The sequence below is a fragment of the Notechis scutatus genome, chromosome 1 (assembly GCF_049901735.1).
Source record: "Notechis scutatus isolate UNSWTSFEM ecotype Mainland chromosome 1, rNotScu1.2, whole genome shotgun sequence".
NCBI lineage: Eukaryota > Metazoa > Chordata > Lepidosauria > Squamata > Elapidae > Notechis > Notechis scutatus.
Window position 1 is genome coordinate 63,795,576 of NC_142009.1, and position 22,850 is coordinate 63,818,425.

Genomic DNA, 22,850 nt, shown 5'->3' on the forward strand with positions numbered 1-22,850 from the left:
CGAGAGCGAGAGCGAAGGAGGCGTGGCCTTTTGCCCGGTGCCGGCGAAAGAGTCTCGCCTTCTACTACGCATGTGCGGCCTTTCCTCCCCTTCTCCTGGAAAGGCTGTTTTGCGCCTGCGTGCTCGGGAGAACCTCTGGCCCGGAGACCGAGTGAGTGATGGGGGTTGGGAAAGGAAGGGGGGGGGTCGTTTCGGGTGGGGAGCGGCTCCCTCTTTTCCACGCGGCTTCGAGCTGGAGGGCCGGCATAGTTTAAGATGAGGACGGGGGCTTCGTGCTAGTGATGGGGAAAAAAAGAAGTTAGGCCGTGCAGCGCGGTCGTATATAATATACATACATGTGGAGGAAAACTCTCCTTTTGGAAAACTTGGAGAGAAGTTAGTGTTAGAAATGGAAGGCAGGTAAGAAAAGAGTCTAGGAGATGTTTTGCTCATGGAGATTAAAAAGCCTACAGTGGAGGCTAAAATATTCTGTCAGGAGAAAACAGGAGAGATTAGAAATATGTACAGTTTGGAAAACAAGGGGAAGGGAGGATACAAAACCTTTAAATATATTAAATATATTCACTTATCTGAAATAGTATGGGTTGTCCTGATTGAGCAGGAGCCTAGACTAGAAGACCTCCTAGGCAGGGGTGGGATTTTACCGGTTCTGTCCACTTCTGTAGAACCGGTTGCTCTGAAGAGCAGCAAACAGAGAGCGTACATAGAACCGGTTCTATGTTTGCTGCTGTTTTGACCCACCTGCCCGCCTGGGCTCTTACCTGACCTTTATTTCCTGCTTTTTCAACTGCAGCTGCTTTGTGCGACACAGCTGCGGTTGGAAAAGTGGGAAAAAAGTGCTTTTTCAACCGCTGCGCACCCACGCGCAGTGCTGCTCAGCTGTCCAGGCAGCTAGCTGACGACGATATACACGCGCGCGCAAAACGTAAAATCTCAGAACCGGTAGTTACACCGGTCAGATCCGACCTCTGCCTCCAAGGTCCCTTCCAGCTTATTCTACTCTACTCTGATTGAGCAGTGGGTTGGACTAGAAGACCTCCAAAGTCCCTTCCAGCTCTATTCTGATTGATATTAAGGATGTGAATAAGATTCTAGAAGGCAATATGTTCAATATTAAGCAAAAATCAAGAACATGAGGGGCATAACCTCCAACTGACAGGAGGGATGCACAAAAGTAGTGCTAGAAAGTATTGACAGAGTAGTGGAAGCTTGGAACTAACTTCCAGCTGAGCTAGTGGGTCAGTAAGTGACATGAAACAGCTTGGGATAAGCTCACATCTATGACAAACATTAATAAAAGAAACACTTGGGAAAGGTAATTAGTTAAAAATGCCAAAACCAGTCTGAACATTTGGCTCACTGTGATAAACCATCATAATGAAAAATAAAAGAAAGAGATCAATACTTAAAAAATAATAAATTAAAAAGAAAAAAAACTCAAGATTCCGTGCTTCTATGTAACTCTTAGAGTTGCTCACTTGATGTCTCCTCTGAGAAAATGGGTAACAAAGTCTAACTAGTATTATACATTCTCAGACTATTCTTTGGTGATGTTGAAATAAGGAAACAAAATCAGTACAGCTAGGAACAAGTAAAGATTGCTTTGTTCATGAGATGGGTTGATATAAGGGCAATGTAAGGTGGCCAAGGAGGAAATGGAGGTTGTGGAGAAATGCAGGCGGGCAGGGCCTTTAAGTGACATGCTTAAGGGAGTTATGAGGACTCTAGCCAATGTGCTGATAGAATAGGTAAGCATTGATTGACTCAGTGACAGAAGCCTTGTGAGCTACATGACAGTGGACATTTTGTTCCCAAATCTCCCCTCACCTCTGCAGAATCCTTCAAACATTGCTGAGATCCAGAGGTATTGTTGTTATGTCAATTCTAAGTTAAAAATAATATTTGGTCCTGGGCTGCCTGGATATAAAGCTGAGATTGCGGCTTGGCAGAAGCCCTCTGTGCTTCTAGAGGAGAGATTAAAATGAGCCAGAGCCTTGAAAAGTTGTCTGAAAGATAATTTCTCACTCTGCAATTTGAGGAAGCAATTGGGTTGCATGTTGTTGTTGTTGTTGCGGAACAAATTGATAGCTTGGATTAATTTTCGGTTAATGTTTCCTAAGGGTTATCCAAGGGAACTGCAAGCCGAGGCCCCTTCCTTTGACCTGGAAACAATCTCTTGCCACATTACTGTGCTCTCTGCTGTGCATGTGAATGCCGGTTCAGCATTTGCGGGGTACAATCCTAGATTTATCAATACAAAATGCATGTTTCTGTCTGAAGCTTCCATTGTTTGTGTGATAGTTGAGGCAGTTGTGATTTTTATGTCATCATATGCCACAGGACTTGTATAGCACATCAGATCAGAAGGGAGAAGAGGGCATTATGTAGTACTTACATAGCTGCCACTGGGTAAGATGGGGAAGGGGCTGCTCTGGCCGCCACCACCTCACTCTGCCAGCATCGGTCTCTGCAGGCCAGGCGGTCAAGGATACTGTTGGGACTTTATCCTCCCACCCCCATCACTGGCTCACTTAGTGGTACTGGTGCATTGCTCAGCTTCCTGCTTTGATGTGGCAGTGAGCAAGGAGAAGAAGCTTCGTTCTCTACCACCACACCACCTTGCTTCATCCTGCATCCCACACTGCCACGCTTAGTGGCTGCGGCACTGGTGCATCGCTCAGCCTCCTGCTCTGTTGCAGCAGCGAGTAAGCTGGCGATCTTCATGGGTTGTTGGAGCTGCCACCGCTGCCATGAGGCCAGGCAATTGATGGCCTGGTTGCAGGGCCCTCTGATAAGCTGGTGCCGGGTATGCATAGTAGCTTCGCACCCCTTGCCTCACTTCATCCTCCACCCCCCCTCACCGCCTCGCTTAGAGGCCACGGCACCAAGTGCATCACTTTGTCCTTTACCCCTCCCATGCCTCCTGCTCCATTGCAGCCATGAAAAAAATAAGACCTCCCTGAAAATAAGCCCTGATGCTTATTTTGGCAACCACAAAAATATAAGACTGGGTCTTATTTTCGGGGAAACATGGGTAGTATTCTGGAGAAGGATTTAGAAGAGTGAAAATCAACTTTTCTTTCCTAGGTTTTGCTGGAAAAAGATTCTCAGTGGAGAACACAACCTGATTTATTGATTAGGGCTGTTTCAAAAGCATTTGTTTAAATTCGGTCAATAAGCTTTTTGGTTAGTTAAAAATGTTCCCCTAAATAAGCAGGTAGCAGATTAGAACTATGAAAGCACTTAGTGAATCTAGATGGGACTGGTGCCTTCTTAGAAGAGATTGTCTACGGTGTCCTTGGAGACAATATGCTCTAATATATGTGCACAACTTTAATAAGCAAATGTGGACTATTCAGGAAGATTTAATAACAAGTGCGTATGTTATTTCTTCAATAAGCGGTCATTTTCTTTGGAAACATGACCTGAGGTTATACAGATAATCCTAGACTTACAATTCATTTAGTGACTTTGGAAGTTACAACGTCACTAAAAAAGTGACATGACCATTTTTTCACACTTATGACTGATGCTACATCGCCATGGTCATGTGATCAAAATTCAGACCCTTGGAAACTGACTCATATTTATGATGGTTGCAGGCTCCCGGGATCATGTGATGAGTTTTTGTGACCTTCTGACAAGTAAAGTCAGTTGGGAAGCCAGATTCACTTTAACAAGTTAATAACTGCAAGTGATTCACAACAACTATGGCAAGCAATGTCTTAATGAATGTCTCATTTAGCAACAGAAATTTTGAGCTCAGTTGTGGTCCTAAGTTGAGAACTGTCCATATTCACACTTGCACCAAATCTCATGTCAAGGAATCCTCTTTGGATGGTGGACCTTGTACTTTATCATTGGTCTGTGTGTGTCCAGATACACACTCTTATACAAATATATTTGTATGATTTGAATTGTGTATAAATAATTAATAGTTCCTTCTCTTTTCCCTCACATAATGAAAACAGTAGAAGAGAAGATAAAAACAAAAAAAACCCTAAGTCTTATCTCGCCACACACTTTATATGTTAGAAAATTAAATTCAAAGTTACTGCCATCTCAACATCCTCATCTCTGAAGTGGCCTAGATATTAACCTGTCTTGATACAACTTTGTAACTCTTTTCTCCCAATACTTTCAAACAGATTTTTTTTTTGGTGGCATTTATCACTGTTAACAATACATCTGATATTAATTAGATCTTCAGTCTTTTAATTCAATCAGTGAATTAAAGTTAGTTCTGTTTCCATTTACAATATATTTAAGAGGGCATATGGGTAGGCTGTTAGAAACTTAATGGAGAGGCAATTGAGTTTTAAGATACATTATTTTCAGTTTAATTACACATTACTTGGATATATAAAAATAACTTATTGCTTTGCTATAATAATATTACTTTAATGCACAATATTATTTGCTGATCAATTTTCAAAGCTAAATTCTTGTGCACTCTTATATTCTCAAAAAAGCATGCATAAGACTTTAGCAGTTAAAAACAGTTGTTACATTGGCCAGAACACAACGTGTGCATTTTTCAAAACATCTAAGCTACATCCTTTGCATTGTGGAATGTTATGAATGATTGAGAAACAGGAAGGATCTGTCTTTCCCAATATCTTTAGTATATTAAAAATGGTTTGTTCTATGATTCTCAAGAAACAACCGGAAGCACACAAAGAACAAACTGAAGCAGTGTATCTAATATTTGTGATGAGATCTGCCACATGTCCACTTAATATACTTAAGTTTAAGGTCCAACAGTTATTAAAACTTATATTTAAAAAACTGATATGGGGGGCAATCACGTTTCTTTGCCCATGAAATCCTAAGGAAGATTTGAAAGTTAAAGAACATTTTTTGAAATTGGTCTAATTAGCTCCAATAATCCAGGAAATTTGATATACTTCTTCCATTCAGACTTCATGGCCATTTTTTGACTCCCTTCCTTCCTTGTGCTTACATTCAACTTGAATTTTTGGCAGCTTAATTAGGACAAGCTCTAATTATTACCTCCCTAATATATAGGGATGCTGATGAGTTGGATTTGTTTTATTATTATTATTATTTTAGGGAAACTTAAATGGGAAAGGCTATTTTTGAAACTTGTAATGTATAAAACTTCCAAAATGAGCCACTCTGCCTCTAAATTTCATCCAAAACTGCTAAGAAATTAAAACAACAAAATGACAATTTATAATTTTTTAAAGGAAGCAAAATGTAAAGGTAGCTAGCGTGAAGCCTCCTGATCAGTGGTGGTATTCTACCGGTTCGGCCCAGTTCTGGCGTACCGGTAGCACTGAAGATCAGCTGGCAGAAAATCTGTTCGCTCTGAGTCTCTCCGACGCTCTGCAGTTGGGCCCATCTGCCCGCCCCTGCTCTTAGGTCCTTTTTAACCTCTCAGCTGTTTGGTGTGGCAGAGTAGATTGCTGTGCTAAACAGCTGAGAGGTGTAGTAGCTTAGTTTTTACTGTTTTAACACGTGCGCAAAGCATGCGTTTGACGCGCACATCCCTGCAGCCACGCCCTCAGAATCGTTGGTGGGAACTTTTGAATCCCACCATAGTTCCTGATACTGTGTATCTGAAACAAATTCAGTAGCGATTGCACTGCAGTAACAGCTGTGGTGGAACAGTGCAGTATTGCAGGCTAACTCGCTGCCCCACTCCAGGAATTCGATCCTGACAGACTCAAGATTGACTCAGCCTTCCATCCTTCCGAGGTCGGCAAAATGAGGATCCAGATTGTTGGGGGCAATAGGCTAGCTCTAAACTGTTGAGAGAAGGCTGTAAAGCACTGTGAAGCGATATATAAATCTAAGTGTTATTGCTATTTCAATAGACATAGATTTGGAACTGGGAACCAAGATTTTGATGGGGGTTGGGGTGAACACTGAGATTATATTTTAAATGTCCACACTAGCTCCTTTCCAGAACTTAATGTCAGTGCTTACATAGGAAATTGCTCAACGTAGATGGATTTTGTATATTAAATTTCTCTTGCATTGTGAGAGAAATAATATGAAAAGAGTCAGATCTTCCTCCAAACAGCTTGGACTGGAAATAGTTTATCCAACAAACAATACAATCCAAAATCTCTGATTAAACAGTCTTTTATGGGGAAGGTCACGATGACAACATAATCATTCCCATGAGTATTCCACCTTCAAATGAAACACCTCTATGTAGGCAATTATGGTAGCAACATCATTTATTGTCTTCCACTCTTTCTTTGTAGAGGATTGAACAGGTGAGCCCAGTTCCATCTGTTCATTGTTTAGGTAACTATTAGTCATCCTATCTATCAGAAAGAATTCTCCTGAAGACAACAGTGTGGGATAGAGAGGATCTATGAAATATTCTGGGTTAAGGTGTTCTTTAGGTGACTTGACACATGGTGTTGCAGTGCTTGTTAAACGTTTTCCTTCAGTATCCAAAACTCCTTTTCATAAAGTCCTTATTCAAATGTCCCCATTAATATTGGGACATTCTGGGACATTATTTGTGTGTCATAACTCTCCCCAAACCCCCACTTGTACCCAAGTTCGGGTAATTCACTCAAGTTTGGGAAGCAGTGTCATATATCAGTCCACATTCTCATGGGCTTTTGACAATCCTGGTGCAAGGTTTCAGAAGCTCCTCCAGTTGAGAAAATCAAGGTGCTTCAAATTTTTGTTAGATGTTTGAGAGGAAGCGTGAAATATTCTGGTGCCAGAGCAGTTAAAAAGGTAAGGTAATTTGTATGTTATTTTTTATGTCAAGATAAGCATATTTTCAGAAAGATCTCAGCAGGAGAGTAAACTAATACAAATTAGTCTTTCTGTCAATGTGTTTATGCTGTACTTAATAGAATAATATTGTGACACTGGCTTCTGTCACCCCAGAACCAAAGGATTTCCAGTGTTTTTGTTATTTTCAATTACCTGGACATAATTGGGGGGAAAGGTTTTTCTTGAGCAACTGACTTACAAAGATAATATGAATGTGGAAGTGAGGAGACCTTGCAGAAAGGATTAACAGATGGAGAAGGTTTTGTCTATATTTGTTGATTTGTTGTCTTTGCTAATCATGTGATTTTGCTCCCAAACTGGCCAACAATCTAGCTGTGACAGTCCTGTTTTAAATGATTTATGGGTTTTGCAGGTAAGGAAAGGATTGATCCCTCCATCTTCCCTGTCTTATTTTCCCAAATTTGCCTTAAAAGATGAACATACATTTGAAAGTCCTTAGTAGTTTTCCAAATATCTATCTGCATACTTAAATAAATTAGTTCTTTCCATTCTTTATGCAGTTTAGTTTGAATTCAAAGTGGATTTGTTCTCAAATAATTCCTAGCAGTTAAGGAGAATGAGATAAAACAAAAATTCTTGATTCAGAGTGTTCAGATGATTTCCTTTTATGCTGATGTAAATGGTTGATTATAAGAGGTTAAGGAACTGCAATTACAGCTTAATGTTACAAAATAATTGTGTGTTTGATGTTTCTAGTCATGAAGAACTACGCCACCAGTAATGAGAATAATCTTGTGTCAAAACTCACTTTTCAACATATCAGTTTTATACTCAGAATACAAATTTGTTCTTGGCGTAGCAGTTATTTTTGATCAGTGGGTTTGATTAAAGAAATGAAATGTCAAGGCCTGCCTGAAAAAATGGTTTATTATGAGATAAATAACAAAGAATTGCAGATATCCCTTTTCTTGCCTATCTTATGTTCTTTCTGTAATCTTTAGAAGAGACTCTGTGTAACAGCCAGTCATAAATTACCAGTTTGAAAAAAACTTTACATTTGGAGAAGTACAGAAGAAATTACAATCAAGGAGTATGTCCCCTTCCAAATGTCCTTGATCCATTTCCTCAACATGCTAAACCTTAAAACCAGGTTAACCCAACAGAATCACTATGCCCGCACAATATGCTATGCCTCAATAGGTAAATCATATTATAATTTAATGTTGCATGTCATGCTTAGATGGCGGGTGATTTCCTGCAACATTTCATCTTAGTTAGCAGCATGTGGTGCAAATCACATGTTAAGGAATGAAAAAACAAAAGAACTATTTATATTTTAAAAAGGAAGCACTAACTCCTAATTGTGGGCAGGGATACTTTTTGTTTATATCATTTCATTGAAAGTGGTTCTTAAAGTATCCAGGGTCTTTTTTTAAACATGACATAGGACAAAAAATCTAAAATGAATCAGGATTAAATTTTAATTCTAATTTCTGAGATTATGTTAAATTCCAGATAATGGATCTTTGCTAAGTATTTTAAAGTTATTTTACAACAATTTAAAGCATTTTAACCATCTCTTAAAAACAATTACATATTTTTTGAAATTGTTCGATTTTAAAATAAAGACATAAAAACTAACAAGAACCAGTAAGATAAAAATAAGATAAAAATTAAGATGAAAATAGACAAAAAGAAAAAGTAAAGACTGAAAAAAAGCCAAAGTTGAAAGTGCAGAAAAGTACAGGTAGTCCTCAACTTACAACAGTTAATTTAGTGACCATTCAAAGTTACAACAGCACTGGAAAAAATGACTTACAACCATTTCTCACACTTATGACTTTCCCATGGTCTCATGATCAAAAATCAGATGCTGGGCAGCTGGTTCATATTTATGACTCGATGTGTTCCAAGGTCATGCGATCCCCTTTTGCAGCCTTCTGACAAGCAAAGTCAATGGTGAAGCCAGATTCACTTTACAACCATTTTACTAATTTAACAAATGCAATGATTCGCTTAAAAATTGTGGCCTGGAAAGTCGTAAAATGGGACAAACTCACTTAACAAATCTTTCACTTAACAACACAAATTTTGGGCTCAATTGTGGTCATAACTCAGGGACTACCTGTGCTATTATTTCTATGATAGGACTCGGGTAGAGAGGTGTTTCCCACCACACAGAATTTGAGATATCTGAAATGCTTTAGAAACTTCCTGCCAGTTAGAAGAATTAAATCATTGGAACAATTTGCCTCCAGAAGTTGTGGATGCTCCCAACACTAGAAGTTTTTAAGAAAAGAGACTGGACAACCATTAGTCTGAAATGGTATATGGTTTCTTGTATGAGCATGGTGTTGGACTAGAACAGTGGGGGTTAACCTTTTCGACACAGAGTTCTGAAATGGGAGCGTGCGTGCTGAAAAGGCACCGAGTCCCAAAACACGCATGCGTGCCAGAAACTAGAAAAGCAGCTCCCGGTGCACGCATGCATGCTGGCCACCTGGTCTTCCTGTTTCTAATGCGCATGCACACATAAAGACCAGCTGCTTGGTGCATGCATGCGCACAGGGGAGCTGCTCCTCTGGTTTCCGGTGCTCCTGCGTGCGCGAAGACCAGCTGACAGAATCCGGAAGAGCAACAGGTGACAGCGTGCATAGGTTCACCATCACGGGACTAGAAGACCCCCCAAGGTACCTTCCAACTCTGTTATTGTTATTCTAATCATATCCATATATTATAATTTCATATTTTTTTGTTTTAGGCAGAAAGTCCAGAAAGGGCTTCCAATTCTCTGATTAAAGCAGCTGGTTTTGCCATCAGCCAACTCCAACAACTTTCACCGTCCATTCTTCCATTGCAGGTAATGTCAAATCTTTCCATCTTTGTGCATTAAAACATTTTTCTGAAGAAACAAGGTACAGTACCATGAGTTTTTCCCCCCAACTGTTTATCCATCAGTCCCCAAAGAAGTATCTCTGATTTCTATTTTATATTGGTCTTTAAAATCTTCTGCATTGATGAATCCATTTTAAAGCTTTTTTACAGTTCCACCAAGTATGATAAAAATGTCCCCTCTTGTTGTTCACATTTCCAACTTTCATTTAAAGTACCTTTACACATTTTAGACAATTTTTCCAGTGACAAATATCACTGGTATATTTTTCATAAAAAATATCTTCACAATTATGATATGTGTATTACAGCCCTTTTATCAATATATTCTCCCATTGTTCCATCTTTATATTACATTCAGAGTTTTTACCCCTTTAATCCCTTTTATCATAAGGGATGGGAAAAAAGAAGAAAAACTGATTTAATTGTTATTAGGAAAATAAACACTCAGAAGCAAAACATATGGTATGTGTATATAAACACAGAGATGCAAAAGGGGAAGCAAAACAGAAGAAAAATTATTCTAATATAGACATAATTTCACTGTAATAATTCAGTGTTTTTAAAAACAAATTATACATGATCTATACAGAGAGCTATTTTTACTCAGTCTTGCATCTTTACTATACAAGGCTTGTCTGGTCTACTTTGTATCATTTTGTCATGAAGCTTTTATTCCAGAATTCTAGCTGTAAAAGACTTAATAACTCAACAGAAAAAAGTAAAGAAGATACCCCCCGTATTATTGGAATGTAGATAGTAATTTCCCCCTGTGTATTATTAGAAGGCAGATTGTCCATTTATTTGATTTACATCATTTTTAAGGTAAATGTTTCACCAGTGTGGAATTGTGAGATTAAAACCTGCAATCAATCAAATCAATAAATAAATAAGCAAGCAAGCAAACAAGCAAATAAATGCTTATGATCTTGATTGCTAAGAACACTTTCCTTCCAAATGGGTTATTTAGAGCCAGAAGATCTTGCTCTATGCATCTGAAAGATGTTTGCAGTTCTGTGGTTTCTTTGGAATCTACCACACACTCAAAAATTTACACGCACATATGTATACATACATAAATTTAGTCTTTAATGAAATCAGTATTTTTGGAGTGGCTTAAAAACTGGACAGAGAATCTTGGGGACTTCCGGTTTGTCGGCTTCGCGAGCGGCAGGGATTCGCGAAGCTGCGCGATCCCTGCTGCGCTAGCCGCTTTTGGTGCTCTGATCCGGATGGGTCCGGAGCTAGGCTGCCCTGCAGGGGCAGCTGAAGATAGGGGGGATCCGGAGAGGGGCTTGGGGGTGTTGCAGACCCCCGCCCCGGCCGGCAGAACCCCCTTTTCCCAAGACGGTGCAGCGGCGGTCCGCAATGGCCGCCACAAAGAAGCTGGCAGCCGGGTAAGAATGCGCAGGAGGAAGTGGAGAAAGTTTTTGAAAAGAGAAAGTTTTTCTTGGTTCCCAGGACTCTAAGACATATTTAACAAAATTCCTGAAAATTATGACTTTCTGAATGATACCTTCTAGAAGAGAAAAAAAGCGGCAGTTTGGTGGTGCTGAAAGGAAAGTTTACTCTCCTTCCCTACGGAATTAATAAGCTGATATTAAGAAACCTATTTTTTTTAGGTAAAAACCGGATTTAAGTGATGAGTGGGAAGGGAGAGGACTAAAAAAAAAATATTCGTATGCTAAGACTTTGTTGGAGGAGATGCCTTAAGGATTTGAAGGCTGAAATATATTGCAATAAGACTTTAAGAAACAGATTTGGACTTTCTTTTTTTCTGATTGATACTACCCCAGGAGGAGAAAGTGAGAACTCTGCCTTGGTTTGGACTGATTGATAACTTTGGGACTGTTTTATTTTTTTTGGAATATTCTGGTTGTTGTAAGAAGAAAGAAGGGGAAAAGAAAAGAAAAGATTTATAATGGCTTTTTCTGTTGAGGAACTGAGAAAAGAATATGAGCAAGCAAAAAAAATGGTAAAGATGGTTTGAAAGAAGCCTTCCTTTTTTTAGAAATGGCGCTTATTAACTATCAACAAACATTACAACAGATAAAGACAGCAGAAGAAGAAGAAGGAGAGGAAGCCATTTTTAATGAATCTCAGAATTCGACGAAGAAAGAAGGAAGAGGGAAAGGAAGAGAAATAAAGGACTTAAGATTTAAAAAAACACTTAAGAAAGGGAAAAATAAGGTGCAAAATCAATATAATGATAGAAAACAAAAGGGAAAAGGAACATGACAGAGAAGGGAAGCCAGTAAGGCAGAGGCTAGAAGAAGGTGCGGGGTAGAAAGGTTTGTTGGGAGAAGAAAGGAAGGGAAAAGGTGGAGAAAAGCTACAAAGTTTTGAAACTAGATGGGAAAAAAGGAATCTTTTTTAGGGATAAAGGGTAAAGTATAATTTCTTCAAAAAAGATTTTGCAAGGTACATAAGATGATATTGTAGCATTGTATTAGAAATAGAAAACTTAAATGGTTTAAGAGTTGATAAGAGATTAAAATGTTGAAATGTTTAATAATGATTGGTTTTAAAATTTAATAATATGAGGGTAGGCTTAGAATATTGAGTTTTAATTAAAGAGTTTAATAAGATTATGGTATTGATGTTATTATAAAATTTTTATTATAGTATTTGTTTTTTGGAAAAGGCAATGGGAATGTTATAAGATGCAATATTTAGATCTATTGTTTAACTATGTATTTAATTATTTTGGATGTACTATTTAGATAGAACGTACCAAGCAGAATCGGATTGGGTATTGGGTGTTATTTTAAATGTTAATTTGATTAATTTAGTGGGGAGATAGAAAGGCATCATACTCTGATTAGTGATTTCAGGAGAAACTCTTTTTTTTTTTTTATAAGGAACGAGACAAAGGGACAATAAAGAATGGACAAAAGATACAAATATAATGACTCAAATTAAGATGATTAATTAAGATAGAATTAAGAAGAGTGAAATGTGTGGAGAAGTTAATATAGAAGATTCAGAATGGTAAATAAAATAAGTAATGACATGTAAGATGAGCATGAATATGACTGAAGTCCATGAAGAGAGAGATACCTGGGGCTAAGTTACTTTCCAAAAAGATTTTTTTTTATGTTTTGTGTGTTGTGTGTATATGTTTTTTTTTTGGGAGAATTAATAAAACCTTGCAGAAATATAGAATGAGAATAATGGTAACTAAGTCAGAAAGAAATAGATGAGATAATAATAATGAAATTGAATAAGAGTAAAGAGAAGTAAAGAGAAATTGGATAAGAGGTTTTTGTATATTTATATGGAAATGGTTTAAAACAGAATTATAGTGTATAAAATAAGGTTTTATCTGACTTGTTAAATTTATAATGGAAAAAGGTTTAAGCATGTAATGGTTAATGATGATTTGTGTGTTTTTGAAAAATCAATAAAACTTGTTTTTTTTAAAAAAAAAAACTGGACAGAGAATCTTTCTGTTAGGTATTGTACATTGTATTGGGAAGCTAGGAAAAGAATAAAGGTTCTATAAAGAATAAAAAATAAGCCTGGGATAAAAAATAAATAGTTTGGTAGTAATGCGTATATAGCTTAGTTATTAAATTGGTCAAAATAAACTTAGTACGGCATGTTCACAGGACTTACATTAAAGGAGCTAATCAGAATGAGGGTAGTTGTGATTTTTATTCAAAAGTTTTTTTAATCTATTTATACTCCTGTAAAATAGATTTGTATTCCAGAAGTATCATTGGGTGATTTTTATTTGGGGATTTTTTTTTAAATTAAGCTTCTTCCAAATTGCTGATTAGAAATTCCATATCACTACTCCATTGCAAATAAAGAAATTAAACGTACCCTTAATTTTGATACCAAATAAGCTTTTAAAATTCTGCAGCTCAAACTTCTTTAAAAATGCTCACGTGCTAGCCTCTCTCTGAAAAAGTAGTAAATAACAAAGGGATGGATATCTGTGTCAGCTTTTTGAATTTTTAAAAATCTTGTTTCTTTTTTAAAGCTTTAAAACCAGCAGTTCAGGACCCACTGGAGACCATTAGGATAGAAAATGCTGTGCTAAATGACTATGCTCTGTACTCATGTCCTCCACAATTAGCAGCTAACAACCAGCAATTGTAAAAGCAGAAGGTTATTTTGACAATGAGGATCTGTGCCCTTGAAGAAAGCAGCCCTGGTGTGTGTTTTTTGTTCCCCAAGTACAGTACCATTGTGTTATGAATAACTGCCTCGCATTAATTCTGTTGTATTTATTTCTTTTGGAGGAACAGTATGGGGGCTGTGGCTTAACAATACAATGCAAGCAGTGGTGGGATTCAAATTTTTTTACTACCAGTGACTTGATGGGCATGGCAAGGGAAGGATACTGTAAAATCTCCATTCCCTCCCCACTCCTGGGGAAAGGTTACTGCAAAATAAGCATAACTGTATAAGTATAATAAATATAAGTTTTACTAATCTGGATACCTGCATAACTGGATAGAAGCATTCCTGTCAAACAGGCAACAAATGGTCAAAATTGGGAGCGCCCTATCAAATCCTGTACCTGTCAACAGTGGTGTCCCCCAAGGCAGAGTTCTAGGACCAACTCTTCATACTCTATATTAATGATTATATTAAGAGCAACTGCGTTCTGTTCGCTGACAATGTAAAGCTATTCAACACCACTGACAATGCTGCTACCCTTCAAAAAGACCTCGACTATGTGTCAGAATGGTCAAACAAATGGCAACATCAAATCTCAACAAATAAATGCTCTATCTTACATGTTGGCAAAAAAATCAAAAAATAAAATACAAGCTGAATTGTAAAGACATTGTTGATGACAAAAACTTTTTGGACCTTTCAAGGACCTTGGAGTACTCATCTCAAATGATCTAAGTGCTAGAGCCCACTGTAACTACATAGTCAAAAAGGCATTAAGAGTTGTTAACCTAATCCTGCATAGCCTTTTCTCCGATAATATCATTCTACTAACTAGAGCATATAAAACATTTGCTAGACCAATACTTGAATACAGCTCATCAGTCTGGAACCCGCATTACATATCTGATCTTTTTTTAAAAAAAATTTTTATTGGCTTTTAAAAACAAACATAAACAAACAAAACATAAAAACATCAAGCTATCTTCCATATGTGTACATACAGTGTGCCGGTTGGTTTACGAATTATTTTTGTGCTTCCATTTCGTAGTCTTCAATTACAATTACATTGCATATAGTCTCATATTTTCAATCAAAAATTAAATACCTTAGTATCATTATTAATCAATCATTTGACTATACTTTTATTCATTCATGTTTTACAAGATAATCATAATTTACTTAGTTTATTTTATAACAGTTCATATTATCATCCCAAATCTATCCTAAAATCATTTGGTAGATATAATAAGAAAGAAGTACATCTTTATATATTTATTATTTTCTAAAAGTCTACATATTTCATTACTGTATTTCATTGTCTAACCGTTGATAGAAAAGATCCCAAATTTTATAAAATTGTTTATCCTCTTGTTTTCTAATTTCAAATGTCAATCTACTCATTTCAGCACATTCCAATATTTTCTTAATGATTTCCTCCTGTGATGATATTTTCTCATTTTTCCAGTTTTTAGCAAATACAATCCTAGCCGCTGTTAATACATTTACAATCAGGTATTTCAAGTCTTTACTATATATTTCAGGTAAAATTCCCAATAAAAATATCTCTGGTTTCAAGTCTATATGTTTTTTTTGTCATTTTTTCCAACCACATGTGGATTTTTAGTCCAGTATTTTTTAGCATCTGCACAAGTCCACCACATATGGTAATATGAGCCAGGTGTCTGATGACATTTCCAACATTTTTTGGATTTATTCTTGAACATTCTTGCTATTCTTGTTGGGGAAAATGCCACCTGTAAAACATCTTATACAAATTTTCTTTATATGCTGTTGGCATTTTATAATTTTGAGACCAAAATTTTTGCCATTTCTCTAAATCAATCCCATATCCAAAATTCTTCCCCCAAGCAATCATAGTTTCTTTAACTTCTTCTTCTAATTTAATTTCTAATAAATATCCATACAGTTTTTTAATCACCTTTTCATCAGTACCTGTCAAAATCTAAATCAGTCAATTTATCATAGAAACCTTCCATTTTAGAATCTTTATCATACCTTGAATGTATTTGCGCATATGAAAACCAATTCATCTTTATACCTTGTTTCTCTAGCTTTTGTATAGATTTGAGTTCACCCTTTTCATTCAATATTTCACCATATCTAACTGTTTGTTCCTTTTTGTATATTATAGGATAAGAAAATGCTTCAATAGTCGATAACCAGACTGGAATCTTCAAATAACATTGTCTTTTAATCTTCTCCCAGTTTAATCACAGAGACTCCCGTATATGATGTCTTCTAAAATACCCCTGTATTTTAGTTCCTTTATACCATAAAAAAGCATGCCACCCCAACAACAAATCATGTCCTTCTAATGTCAACAATCTAGTATTTCTTAGTGTTATCCATTCCTTAACCCACATCAGATTTGTAGCTTGATAGTACAACTCCCAATTATCTGATCTTAATACAACTGAGAAAGTCCAGAAATATTTTACGAGAAGAATCCTCCACTCCTCTACTCGTAGCAGAATACCGTATGCCACCAGACTTGAAATTTTAGACCTAGACAACCTAGAACTATACCACCTTCGGTTCGATCTAAGTATAGTATATAAAATTATATATTGCAATGTCCAACTTATCAATGAATACTTCAGCTTCAACCAAAACAATACAAGAGCACTAAATAGATAGAAACTAAAGATAAACTGCACCAAACTTGATTGCAGGAAATACGACTTCAGCAACAGAGTAGTCAATGTCTGGAGTAGTCTTCCTGACTCTGGTTTCTTCCCCAAACCCCAAAATCTTCAACATTAGACTGTCTACTATTGACCTCACCCCTTTCCTAAGAGGTCTGTAGGGGGCGTGCATAAGCGCACCAAACCGTGCCTACCGTCCCTGTCCTATTGTTTCTTTTTTTTTTCTTATTCGTATCCATTTCATATATTTATAACCATGTTTATACTTATACCTGTTATCTAATAATTGTTTGACAAAATAAACAAACAAATAAATAAATAAAATCTCATTCCCTCCGTACCCCACTAACCTGCTTTCCAGCTCTGTTCTCCTATGCAGGGTAACAAAAGAAGGGACTCAGCAGGCAGAAAATAGATGGGGGTGGGGCCAGTGAGAGGTGGTATTTGCCGGTTCTCCAAACTACTCAAAATTTCCATTACTGGTTCTCCAGAACTGGTCAGAACCTGTTGAATACCACCTCTGAATGCAAGCATCAGATCTTTCAAGGGACAGCAGAATGAAAAATTCTGCTTTCCCCTAGGAGTTGGCTCTATTCATATAAATACAAATTAAACTTTTTTGTTTGTTGTTCTTTTTTTTTTTTACCCAGGCTTCTAATTGGAATCCCGATGGTTCCTTTGTATCGGTACCTGGGATTGGCTCTTCCCCAGTTAAGCAGGGCAACAAATATACGTACTTTCAGGTATTTATTTCATTATATTTATACCGTGTCTTTTCTCCAAAAGTATCCATGACAATTTATATTGTCGTTTTATTCTTGTCATTATCCTGTGAAACAGATTGGATTGAGAAAAAGGTGATTGTGGTTAGGAGGAGACTGGAAGGTGTCCCCTTTTACAGACTCTTCTCCAGGGATTTAACCCTGTACAGGTAGTCCTTGACTTAAAACAATTCATTTAGTGGCTGTCTAAAGTTACAACGGCACTGAAAAAAGTGAGTAATTATTGTTTTTTAGACTTACAACTTTTGCAGCATCCCCGTGGTCACATGATCAAAATTCAGGTGCTTGGCAACTGGCATGTATTTATGCAGTGTCCCGAGGTCATGTGATCAACTTTTGCGGCCTTCTGACAAGCAAAGTTAATGAAGAAGCCAGATTCAAAACCGTGTTACTAACTTAACAACTGCAGAGATTCACTTAACAACTGTGGCAAGAAAAAACGTAAAATGGGACAAAATTTCCTTAACAGCTACTGATATCTTGCTTAGCTACAGACATTTTGGGCTCAATAGGGTTCATAAGTCGAGGACAACCTGTATCCAGGAGCTTGCTTAAAGCAGAAGCTTTCAGGCTGACTTCTTAACTGCCCATCTTCCTCACAGAACACCCTTGCTTTTTGAAGGTACTTGAATCTCTTTAATCAATGATCTGATGCATACAGTCAGCTTTATGTTCCAAAAGACTCATTAGATTTGGATAGGTAGAGGTATGTGCCCTTCCCCCTTTATCATTATATTCCTGCTCTACAACTGTGCGGGAAATATTTCTGCAAAATACTTGATGTTCAAGAGGGAACAAAGACCCTTGACATTTGTGATTCATCCATTGTGTAATGAATAATTGGTTGAGCCAGGGAAACCCTGAGAGAAAGGCTGGCTGTTCCTCAATTTTTGGAGTGATCCTTGAAAACTAAAGCCCTGAAGCCACCTACTTACCAGTGAGCATTTTGAAAGATGCAGTTCATAGCAAACATATTTTTAGAACCAATAAGTCTCCTAGAGTATTCTTCTGAGTGAAAATATAAAAAAGATTTGGTTCTGTTTTGTGTGGCTGCATATTGCTACTTCGTCTATTTGCCATCTCCGTATTCAGAGCCAGATCCAGAACACCAGAACGTTCCATGCTGCTTGTGGTCTCGCATCACCCTAACTTACCTTTTGTTTGATTTTTGGCTTGGTGGGAACTGTGAATTCAAGAGTTACAGTTTGTCAAACAAGTTGTATAACCTTAGTATGAATCTGGCTACTAGGGGTTGCTCAACAAACTGTGACCAAAACAGGTTATACAGTATACCATTATGAGATGAGAAACTCAGCATTGACCCATTGAGCTGAACCTGGCTTCCCCAGATTGCGATTTCTAGACTATCTAGCCATCATGGTGCTTGGCTGAAAAAAGTTTAATGCGGATAGAAATTGAGACTTCCAGGGAATCTTGCTGTAATAGGGAGAAGACACATCAGGGGTGTCAAACTCACGGCCCACAGGCCAGATCCGTCACACACTGGCCATGCCCATCCCCGTTTTAGCGAAGGGGAACAAAGTCGTGATATATCATGTGATGCCGTGAGTTTGACACCCTTGAGCCACACCATCCCAGAGAAATGACTCAGCTGCTTTGAGGAATTGCTGATTGGGGCTTCATTGATGCTCCTGTCTGTTTGGAAATAGCTGCTGCCCTTTGAATCCAAAGAGCTGCCCTTCATACCCAGAGCTACATTAAAGATTCCTCGTATAGCAATCACTTCAAGAGAAAAACAGAATGAATATACTTAAAACAGCAAGTAATTACTCTAAAGTTTATTGGGATTGAAGTGTGTGTCTTGCATAGCTAGAGTTCTAGTGACTTAACTTTATGAAGGAAGTGGACCCTACATAAATTGATTTTAAAAACCAGACCCTTGTTCTGTTAAAACTCAAAAAATACGTGCAACACTTTTTAAATTATGGGTACAAGTATTTTTTAAAACGAGTCAATAAGTCTCACAGTTTGCCTTTTCTCATTATAAAAGTACAAAGCTGTATTGACTATATGGTAAGTGTATTGCCTATTTAGAAGTTAAGTCCCATTGCTTTTAAGTGGGGGTACTGCATGCTAAGTGTTGGTAGGATTACAACTTGATTCTGTTGGCCAGATACCCTTTATGTAACTCTCTAATGCTAGCAAAAGGGGATGGAGGTGGGGTAGCAGAATATAAGACAGAACATAAGCCTGCCAGATAAATATTTAATCAGTGTTAGGTTTCTGTGTGAGAATCAAGCTTCATAATGGAATGGATGCTTTCTTTCTCCATCTCTCATTCTCCATAAATAGGTGAAGGTAGTCCTTGATTTTGCAAGCACAATTGAGCCCAACATTTCTGTTGCTAAATGAAACATTTGTTAAGGGAATTTTGCTCCTTTTTACAATCCTTTCTTGCCACCGTTGTAAAGTGAATCACTGCAGTTATTAAATTAGTAAGTGTTGCTAAGTGAATCTGGCTTCCCCATTGACTTTGCTTATCAGAAGATCGCAAAAGGGGATCATGTGACCCTGGGACGCAGCAAGTGTCATAAATATGAGTCAGTTGCCAAGCATCTGAATTTTGATCACGTGATCATGGGGACGCTAGAACGGTTGTAAGTGTGAAAAATGGTCCTAAGTCACTTTTTTTCACTGCTGTTGTAACTTTGAATGGTCACTAAATGAACTGTTGTAATTTGAGGATTGCCAGTATATGCACTGTTAAAATGGCAGTATGTTTCTTTAATCTTTTTATATGTTTCAGTCCTCTTTTGTCTATATTGCTGGTTTTAACTTTCTGGCACAATATTGTTTTTATTGTGAAGGAGATTACCATAATTTTAGTTTAGTTTAGTTTATTGTCGTTGCACCTCGTACAACGAAATCAAACACCATCCTCAGTGCACATCATGACCATGGCCAGGACAAATAAAGACAAACACACATCCTTCACCCTCCACACATTGAACCAAAAACCCCTGACACCACACAATACTGCAGTATACAGCAGAATTCAAAAGAGCTACTGCCCTGGCGTAGAAGCTGTTTTTCAGCCTATTTGTCCTTGTTAATGCAAGTTTCCCAACTTTTTGCCCTCCAAATATAACTCCCAGATTCCCCCAAACATATGGCCAGCATTTGGAGTGTGCAAGGTTGGAGAGAAAAGAGAAGCCTGTACTTGAAATGGATCCTGAAGTGACCTTGGCTTACTTAACGTCCCCGGGAGATCTATTGAGACTTCTCTCTCTTCTTTTATCAGCCTCAGCAATGTGTGCAGTTATATCCAGAAATTGACTCGTGTGCGAGTGGTTGATAACAGCGCCTTGGGGAACACACCGTATCACCGGCCTCCAAAATGTATCCACGTCTACACCAAAAACGGAGTGGGCAAAGTGGGTGATCGAATTCTTCTGGCTATTAAAGGGGAAAAGAAAAAGGCGTTAATTGTCGGGTGCAAGTTTCCCGGGCCTTGCATGACTCCTCGGTTTGATTCTAACAACGTGGTGCTCATCGAAGATAATGGGAATCCAGTTGGGACACGGATCAAAACACCTATACCTTCTCTGCTGAGGAAAAAAAAAGAATTCTCCAAAGTGTTGGCCATTGCCACAGACTTTGTGTGACTTCCCTGGGAGGGCATCGCATGACAAAGAAGGGGATGTTGTGGGAGTGTCCCCTGAGTTGCATTTCTCTTTTCATTCCCAGAATTGAGGAAGAAGTATTTGAAAAAAAGTAGGAAGAGGATGGCAGGGAGTGCTAAGACATCTTTGGGGGAAATACACTTTCCATTATTTTGGGTAACAATTGCTCTTCTGAACTAATTTAATTAAAGGCAGAGTGTTAAATAACTGTTTTGTATGATTTATGGTTTTGAAAGAGGTGGAAAAGGAGAAAGCAAAGGCTGGGAGTGTCAAAGATTTGACCATCGTCTGTTCTTTTCTATAGATCTCCAGTTATTTTTGTGAGTTATTTCTTCCCCAGTTTTATTCTTAAAACATCCTGTGCATTGTTCAGATTCCAGCCAGCAATAACTTTAAAAGTAAATTCCAGCATGGTTTTATGCAATGGATAAAGGCAAATAAAAAGGAAATGGCAAATAAAGAATGTCATAAATAACATTACTATTCCCGCTTCTCTCCCTTTTTCACTTTCTTAAACAATACCTTACTTTATTCTTACAACGAGGTTCCCCACTCTGTTATTTTTATTCTGTCACGTTTTCATTTTTTCTTTCGCATTTTGATAATTTATCTTTCCTCATTGTTTACAGATGCTTTCTGCACACTGAATTAAACCCAGTAGTTTGGGATTTCACTAACCAATGTGAAGGACACAGGTCACCCTGTTAATCAATAGGTTAAACATCATTCAGAGTTGATAATAATGTAGGTTTAATTTATGTGTAAGTTCTATATCTTATCTGCGAGCAAGTATCCTCCTCCCATTTCCTCACAACTTTTGTGTGAGGTAGGTTGGCCAAAAGTCAGGGAGTGACTCAAAGTCTCCCAGTGAATTGCTATGGCTGAGGGAGTCCTGAAGTTGGTTCTCCTAGAGCACGGGTGTCAAATTCACGGCGTCACTCACGTGACATTTTGCGACACTTTACCCATTCATTGAGCTGGAGTGGGTGTGGCCTGCCTGTGACGCATTCAGCCTGCGAGCCCCCAATTTAACACCCCTGTCCTAGAGTCTAGTGCAGCACCTACATCATACTCTCATTTAATTTAAATAAATAGTGTTAGAAAGAAAGAGTATGTGCATTGCATGCTTGCTTCCCCCAAACTAATGCTCTACAGATATATTGTGCTCACACCCTGTGCTGGTTCTGGATGATGAAAATTGCAATCCACTGGAGGCATGGATTGCAGAATGCTTCTGAAATGGTTTTTCAGAATTAAATCCTGATACCATGCCCATCTTTCCAGCCTTCATAAATTATGAGCCCTTAGGATATTCAGGTTACTCATGTACCATCGGGTGGTTTCCAATTGCTCAGTCCTTTGTTGTTTTTTTCTTTTTATCTGCAATCTATGCCATATAAATCCTGATTTTGTATTGGTAGCTGAATAAATTAGGGGCACCAAATATAAATTATGCAAATCTCATGAGTGGAATTGTGGCCTTTATGTTATTGATGAATAGCTTTTGACCTTCTGAGAGTTACTGCTATGCAAAGCCTTTTATCACTGGCATTCTGTTTTACTTTGACGCAGAAAATAAAGTCTAACCAGAATAATCGTGGCAAAACTCTGGATTTCCACAACATGGAAGTATAAATCTTTGGTTGTATCCCCACAGGGATAGGTAGTTCCTCCAAAGGATTTTAGATGTAAGGACTGATATGGTAGAAAAAAAATGTAAGATTGTAGAAAAATTGTAGGAGATTCAATATTTAGTATTTTAAAAGCAGAGTTAGCATGTAAAGAACAAGAGTGAAAATCCTTAGTTGGTTTATTCCAGGGGTGGCTGAGGAATTCTGGGAGTTGAAGTCCACAAGTCTTAAAGTTGCCAAGGTTGCACACTCCTGGTTTATTCTGTGGGGAGCATGGAAGATTTTTTTTCTTCTCATTGTGCCATCTTGTGGTGATTCATGTCTATGTGCTTCTGGCTTGATTTCAAGAATTTTGTTTGTTGAGAAAAACTTTCA

General features: G+C 37.8%; 1 protein-coding gene across 1 annotated transcript; it reads left to right on the top strand.

Moving 5' to 3' along the window:
- Positions 1–44: 44 nt before the first annotated feature.
- MRPL14 (mitochondrial ribosomal protein L14) lies at positions 45–21,324 on the top strand. The gene is made up of 4 exons (XM_087965874.1): positions 45–151; positions 9,491–9,589; positions 17,069–17,161; positions 20,463–21,324. Exons 3-4 carry the CDS (start codon positions 17,088–17,090, stop codon positions 20,824–20,826), a joined length of 438 nt encoding a protein of 145 aa, XP_087822000.1. The 5' UTR covers positions 45–151; positions 9,491–9,589; positions 17,069–17,087; the 3' UTR covers positions 20,827–21,324.
- Positions 21,325–22,850: the final 1,526 nt, after the last annotated feature.

Bases quoted from the DNA above. Each gene is read 5' to 3' on its own strand.
- MRPL14 (XM_087965874.1), top strand. From the start codon at position 17,088: ATGGTTCCTTTGTATCGGTACCTGGGATTGGCTCTTCCCCAGTTAAGC. The intron at 17,162-20,462 runs GTATTTATTTCA...TTCTTTTATCAG, and splicing joins ACAAATATACGTACTTTCAG to CCTCAGCAATGTGTGCAGTT.